Below are 7,548 nucleotides of genomic sequence, written 5' to 3'. Positions count from 1 at the left end.
TATCCCAAGAATGGAAAAACAAGCACCACATGTACTCACCATCAAATTGGTATTGACTGATCAACACTTAAGTACACATATAAGAATAACATTTATTGGATGTTGGCCAGGGGGGAGGGGAGAGGGGGGAGGAGGAGATAGGCATATATATGCACAAACAGTGTGATACGCACCATCTGGTTGATGGATACGCTTGAAGCTCGAACTTGGGGGGCAGGGGGAGCAAGGGCAACATACGTAACCTAAACATCTGTACCCCCGTAATATGCTGAAATAAAAAAAAAAGAATATGAGCTGTTGCATGTATAAGGGATTTGTTGCATATAAGTGATTCTACCCAACAACAACCATTTATTAATATCAATAAAATAAATGGGAAAATTACATGGGGTGGGGAGGTGGCCCCAAACAACTGTAATGCAACATTTTCTTAAAAAAAAAAAGACTTATTCAGTAATTGAATTTTAGTTTAAATCTTACAACTGAAATAATATCTTAATCTGTTTTGTGCTGCTAGAATAGAATACCTGGGACTGAGTGATTTATAAAGAACAGACACTTATTCTCTCACAGTTCTGAAGGTTAGTTCAGGATGAAGGTGCTGGCGGGTTAGGGCCTGTCTCTCTACTTCCAAAATGGCACATTGAGCACTAAAGAGAGGAATTCTGTGTTCTCACGTGGTCGAAGAGCAGAAGAGAGAGAAAGCCCACTGCCACAAGCCTTTTTTATAGCATTAACCCATTCATGAGGGTGGAGTTCTCATGACCTAAATAGCTCCCATAAGGCCCCACCTCCCAAAAAAAAAAAAGTTGTCAAACTATTTTATAATAATTAATATTCAAATTTTAAGGTATTTTTATAATTTCCACATTTAAAAATGTAGAAAATGTCTTTACATTGTTTCTCTGCACTCTTTAATAACTACCAAAAGAACATTTGTTTCACAGTGTATGATGTAGTGTGCCTCTTGTTTTAAAACAAAGCTTTGGAATCAAACAGACCTAGACATGAGTCTTGGCTCTGACGCTAATTCTGTGGCCCTGAACTAATGCTATCACGTAAGTGGCAGTCTCATCTATAAAATGAAGACATTCGGATCCAGCCCATGGAGCTGTTTTGAGGGCTTAAAGAAATATGAAATACTTAGCACAATGAATGATAGTTGCTATTATTATCGTTATTGTTTTTATCGAGAAGAGGTTCTACTGTCTCCTTAGTCTAGTTAAAATACTTTGCCCATTTGCCTTTGCTACAGTTGAAAATATTTGTAGTAGCAGTGGTTAGACCAAGTATGAAAAGTAACATATACACATGGTAAGACTTCAAAGACAGGCTGTTGCAACTTTCTTTTCAGAATATCTGTTCTACAGGACATTGTAGTTATGTTTTCACTCCTTTTGTAGCAATTGGGGCACTGAAGATGATGAAACCCAGAGTTACCATAGTGGCAATTCAGACCCTCGAGGATTTGGTATGTTTGTCTATTTGTATGTAATATATATGGCTTTGTGTGATTTTGCATTGTGTACATAATTATGGTTATAATAAACCTAAAACATTAATGGCCTAATTATTAAATATGATCAATTTATTAGAGGTATGGTTATTTTTATTTCCACAAATAATGTTATTTAGGAATTGTTTTATTTCAGAGTCTTAGTCTAAACATTATATTTACTCTTTCACAATGATTTTACTTTAAGTCTCCGTATTATATTTCCAGTAGACTTTGTAATTTTAAAACAAAAGCTGTAGTTAATTAGAATCCCAATTTCTGCTAGCATACAGTTCCGCCTTGCATAAAATCTCTCAACTGAGATGACAGGATTACAGTCTTCAGTTGGCTGCCATATAGTCAACACCAATAACAAACCTATTAAGTATGAGTAAATAATTATTCTTTTTTGGTGTAGACTATTCTTTTTTTTTTTTTTTTCTGAGACAGGGTCTCACACTGTCAGCCAGGATAGAGTGCCATGGTGTCATCATAGCTCACTGCAACTAAACACCTGGGCTCAAGCCATCCTCCTTCCTCAGCCTCCCAAGTAGCTGATACTAGAGGCGCACACCACCACGCCTGGCTAATTTTTCTATTTTTTGTGGAGATGGGGTCTCACTTTTGCTCAGGCTGGTCTCAAACTCCTGGCTTCAAGCAATCCTCCTGCCTCAGCCTCCCAAAGTGTTAGGATTACAGGGGTGAGCCACTGTGCCTAGCCTAGTTATAGACTATTCTTAACAGATTGACCTACCTATGAGCCAGTGTTGGTTTATTTTAAATAACTTATTGTTCAGAGCAACTAATTAATTCACTAAGCCACTTAGACCTATATTTGTTCTTAATATACTGTAGATTTTGAACCTACTTAAGTCAGTCTATTTCTAAGTGCCTTATGCTTTGAAATAAACAAGTTTTGGAAGCTACTTGTGGCACTTGGATAGTCTGTTGTAATTATTTCTTCTCTACTTTTTTGGGGGGGGTGTCAACTAAGGTCACATTGGAATTGCTGTTCCTGATGTACACGGTGCTTGTAAAAGATTTGAAGAACTGGGAGTCAAATTTGTGAAGAAACCTGATGCTGGTGAGTCTGCTCCTTATAGTGTTCAGTCCTCTCTTTAGTTAAGTAATTAATACTCACTAAGCACCCACAGAGGGCACTGCTGTAGTAAAACCCTTTGGCTGCAAATAACAGAAGTCTACTTGAAACAGCTTTTTTTTTTTTTTTAGACAGAGTCTCCCTGTGTTGCCCAGGCTAGAATGCCGTGGCGTCATCCTAGTTCACAGCAACCTCAAACTCCTGGGCTCAAGGAATCCTCCTGCCTCAGCCTCCCGAGTAGCTGGGACTACAGGCATGCGCCACCATGCCAGGCTAATTTTTTCTATATATATATATTTTTAGTTGTCCAGATCATTTCTTTCTATTTTTTAGTAGCGACGGGGTCTCGCTCTTGCTCAGGCTGGTCTCGAACTCCGGAGCTCAAAACAATCCGCCCGCCTCTGCCTCCCAGAGGGCTAGGATTACAGGCGTGAGCCACTGCGCCCGGCCTTGAAACAGCTTTTAAAAAGAGGGGAAATTATTGGAAGAATACATGAGCATCTTAGGGAACTGAAAGACAGCAACTAGGGTGGCTTTACAAAGGACCAGACACAGGACCTGGAAAGCGTCAAAAACCTGGGCTCCCACTCAGACCTACGGCATTCTCTCATTGGTCACCAGGCTTTCACTATTTTAGGGTGTATCTGGCCACCCAAAAATAAGTTCCTTAAAGCATCTTTTATCTTGAACTCCTGGCCTCAAGTGATCCTCCCACCTCAGCGTCCCAAAGTGCTGGGACACAGGCATGAGCCACCACGCCTGCTTAAAGTCTATTTTATCTGATATTAATATAACTATACCAGCTCTTTTTAGTTAATAATTGCTGGTATTTCTTTTTCATCTTTTACAACCTTTCTATGTCCTTATGTTTTTAGGTATGTTTCTTGAAAAAGCATATATCTGGATTTTGTTGGATTTACATGTATTATAATTATTTTACTTAGATCTGTTTCTGCTATCATAATTTATTATTTCAATTTTTTTTTATTATTTCAATTTTAATTTGAAATATTTCACTATTTCATTTTAATCTTTTTCTTTTTTTATTAACATATTTAACATCCAAATCATCTCCCCAATAAGAGAAGAACTTGCTCCCCTCCACCCCATCCTGTTTCTGTTACCTAGACTGGGATATTATTGATTTATTTTTTCTTCTCTTCGGCTTTGGCTTTTTTTTTAAACATAACAAAAAATATATTAAGGTATTTGATCACCTTTTTTTCATACATCTCTTGTAATGTCTTTTGGATTTTTCTGTCCCTTTATTTAAGTACCTCAACCAAAACTATTTTCAAAGAGTTTGTAAAGCACAACCTTTGAGACTCTCTATGCCTGAGAACCCGTTTATATAAATGACAGCTTTGTGGAAAATCCTAGGTTTATTTTCCTTCAATTTTCAAAATATTGCTGTATTTTCTTTTTGCATACAATGTTGCTATTGAAAAATCTGCTTTCATTCTGATTATATTCTTTTGTTCTGAAAGCTTTTTATATTATTTCTTTGTCTTTGCCTTCTTTCTGAGAGATTTCCTTCAACTGGAATACCAATTAATTAATTTTTCCCCAAAGGTATCTGTTCTAATATTTAACCCATCTATTGTGTTCTTAATCATCGTTACAATTTTGATCCCAAATTTTTTCTTGGTTTCTTTAATATTTTCTTGTTCTTGTTTCATATTGGGAACATTTCATACTGCTCATTACTTGTACATGTTTAAATGGTTCTTGGTCCATTATTCTAATATTTCTTTTGTTTGAATCTATAATCCATTGTTTTGGGGTTTTTTAATGGTTATGTTTCACAAATTCTTGTTATTTTGGCCTCTGAGCCTTTTTTCCTCCAGCAGCTGTTAGCTATTCCAATCCATCAGGCAGTGTGAACAGGGAAAGACCAGACCCCGCTACTTAACAACCCGAGTGATCTCAGGAAGATGGGCTGGGTGAGCCCAGAGTGGAGATCCCTAGGTACCCGGAAATGAGACCTAAACACTTAACACTCCACCAAGCAACTCTTCAGGTCAGATCCTCCTGCCTTTTTGCTCAGGGAGAAGCGGTCTTAGTAGGAGACACTTCTGAGGTTGTTATTTCCTATTCCTGGATATGTGGAGAGAGGGCCGGGGAGATCAGTTGGCCCCCACCTGTTTATCTTGGTTTCCCAAAGCACAAAGCTCCTGCACCGTCCTTATTTACTCCTAAGGACCTCTGAACAAGTGTGAGGACAGGTGCTGTTGCCCGAGGCACTTGGGACAGTGGGGGACAGGGGGAGCAAGAGCAAAACTCCTGTTTATTCTCCCACAGCTGTGATGCACAGCCTTCTGATCTAGGCGAAAACTGTCCCCTCCTACGCAGACCAGGTTAAAACAGTCATCCCATCCCATCCCTAACCCTCACCACCAGGGTTTCTTTCTCTCTCGCCCTTTTTTTCTACATTTTCCTTCTGTGTTTTTTTGCATTTTCCATCTGTGTTTCTCTAGGTTTGATCCTGGGGAAAGGAGCCAGAGATAGGAGTCAAACCAATCCAACATCTTGGTCCCCAGATAAATTTTTGAGGTCACATTTTTTCCATTTAAGCAAACAACTTTGACCTGCTAGCCTTTCAATCCCAGTTATGATGAATTCCTGGGAGAAAGAATCTGATTGGCAGAGTTTGGGTTGCCTAGTATACTGTTGAAAAGGGTTTGTGTGACCAAGCATCTAGGTCTTTTGTGTGGGTAAACCATGCTACCAGCTCCCCTCAGCAACCCCCATCTTCTTTTTCTTTAAAAAAAGACAATTTCTCTGACTGCTGAACTGGTAGCATGAAATGGTTTCACAAAGGTGAAGCGAATACCTGATACTTCCGATACCTAAAAGATGCAGCCAGTCCCACAGTTTATTTCAGGATGGCTGGTTTTCAGGTATGTGTGGAAGATAACATTTTAGTCATTATGAAAAATATGCATTTGGGCAACACTGACTGTATAGAATTTTTAAAAATTAAAACTACAAACAATAAAAAAAAAACTACAAACAAAAGAATGTACTTCATTAAAATTGAATTAATAAAATTTGTTTTAACTTTTAAGGTTTCTTTTTTTGTCTTTTCGATAATGAAAATTTTCATTTTACAGGTAAAATGAAAGGCCTGGCATTTATTCAAGATCCTGATGGCTACTGGATTGAAATTTTGAATCCTAACAAAATGGCAACTATTATGTAGTGCTGTGAAAATGCTCCTTTGAGATTTCAGTGAAGACAGAGATTAAAAAGGAAACAATGTGATTCAAGATATTCAGAGACCAGGAGCGTCTAGGACTGATGGATCATGGTTGCAATTCAAATTATTTTTAAATCCATTTCCCTTTCCTATTTCAGCTGGGTTTTTTTCACCTAACTGTTCAGTCACTCTGGTTTTAAAGTAATGCTTTATCTTATGTCCTTGAATATAGTTGTATAACTTTACTTTTTAGTTAATAATTAGAACAATTCCCTTTAGAAGCTGTATTTATTTGCCGCCTTCTATCTCCTAAATAATACTTCTCTTCAAGTCTGCCTTTCAATCATCATTTTCCCAAAAAAAAGTATTTAACATGTTTTTGTTGTGGTTATCTTCTGGGGTTTCAATTCCTCAGAAATAACTTTTCACAGTGGAAAGTAAAGAATGTAAAATGGGAATGAAACTTCATGTGTACTTCAAACAGTACAAAGTGTTTATTTTACAAAAGAGCAGGTACTCGTGAGAGTAATTCAGGATCATGCTGACAAGGTTACTGAAAAAAAAGCAGTTTCTTTTTATTTATAAAGTACATTTAAAGTTCAAGGACTAGCCTCATTTAATTGGGAATGGGAAGGGGGAAAGGAATAATATTTATTTACTGGGTACCCAGACACTAGGCTGTAACATATTTTATCTCATTTAATACTTACAGCTCTCCCTATAAGAAAGAAAGCAGGCTAATCATGTAAAATAACTTTAGTGAATTGAAGGCAATATAAATAGGCTCAAGTATTTAAGATCTCATCATTTTTAGTATTTAGATCGTGCCTCAAAATTAGTACCTCACAATGCGTCCTCCACTAGCCTCCTGTTGCAGAAACCGTCAGTGGCTTTGTGCATTGTGCTCTTGGCTCTCAAGCCTGAGTACCATGGTGAGGGAAGAAGTAGAAGAAATGTTTAGCACAAGACAGCTCTGGGGACCCCGTGTTATTCCTGCTCAGGTAATGCTTATATTAGTTGTGAAGAATCCTCCCTACTCCAAGGTCTTCTTGATGACAGTAGCCACATGTAATAAATTATGTTCAGTGAAAACTTAGTTAATCAGAAATCCGCTCCGTGGTCTTCCCTCCCATGATTGACATTTGATGGGTTTTTAAAAATCAAAGTGATTTTGGAAATCTCTAATGACCTGGAAAATAAAAACATCCAGTTTGTGGTTGACTGCATTTGGATTTTCTGTAGGCTCTAATGGAAAACCTTTGGATAGGCCATGTAAACTGTGCTTGCACTGCTAGAAGCACTTTACATTTCCTTTTTGGATGAAATGGATTTATGCTAGCAGTTTAAACAAACAACGGTACTTACATACTGAAATAAAATTTCAAATAAGACTATGTTTGAGGCTGGGCGCGGTGGCTCATGCCTGTAATCCTAGCACTCTGGGAGGCCGAGGCGGGTGGATTGCTCAAGGTCAGGAGTTCGAGACCAGCCTGAGCAAGAGCGAGACCCCGTCTCTACTAAAAAATAGAAAGAAATGATCAGACAACTAAAAATATATAGAAAAAATTAGCTGGGCATGGTGGCGCATGCCTGTGGTCCCAGCTACTCGGGAGGCTGAGACAGGAGGATCGCTTGAGCCCAGGAGTTTGAGGTTGCTGTGAGCTAGGCTGACGCCATGGCACTCACTCTAGCCCGGGCAACAAAGCGAGACTGTCTCAAAAAAAAAAAAAAAAAGACTATGTTTGAATTTTAAGC

General features: G+C 38.2%; 1 protein-coding gene across 1 annotated transcript in view; it reads left to right on the top strand.

The window, feature by feature from the left end:
• The window catches only part of GLO1 (glyoxalase I), a 24,577-nt gene extending 17,404 nt beyond the window's left edge, over positions 1-7,173 (top strand). The window contains exons 3-5 of the mRNA XM_012658129.1: positions 1,404-1,471; positions 2,490-2,579; positions 5,708-7,173. Of these exons, the coding sequence (XP_012513583.1) occupies positions 1,404-1,471; positions 2,490-2,579; positions 5,708-5,796 (247 nt within the window). The 3' untranslated portion in view covers positions 5,797-7,173. The remainder of the gene's footprint in view (positions 1-1,403; positions 1,472-2,489; positions 2,580-5,707) is intronic.
• Positions 7,174-7,548: the final 375 nt, after the last annotated feature.

Source organism: Propithecus coquereli, unplaced genomic scaffold, assembly GCF_000956105.1.
Source record: "Propithecus coquereli isolate 6110/MARCELLA unplaced genomic scaffold, Pcoq_1.0 Scaffold574, whole genome shotgun sequence".
Taxonomy (NCBI): Eukaryota; Metazoa; Chordata; class Mammalia; order Primates; family Indriidae; genus Propithecus; species Propithecus coquereli.
Note: the sequence above shows the minus strand (reverse complement) of the source record. Positions and strands in the feature narration are given on the sequence as shown.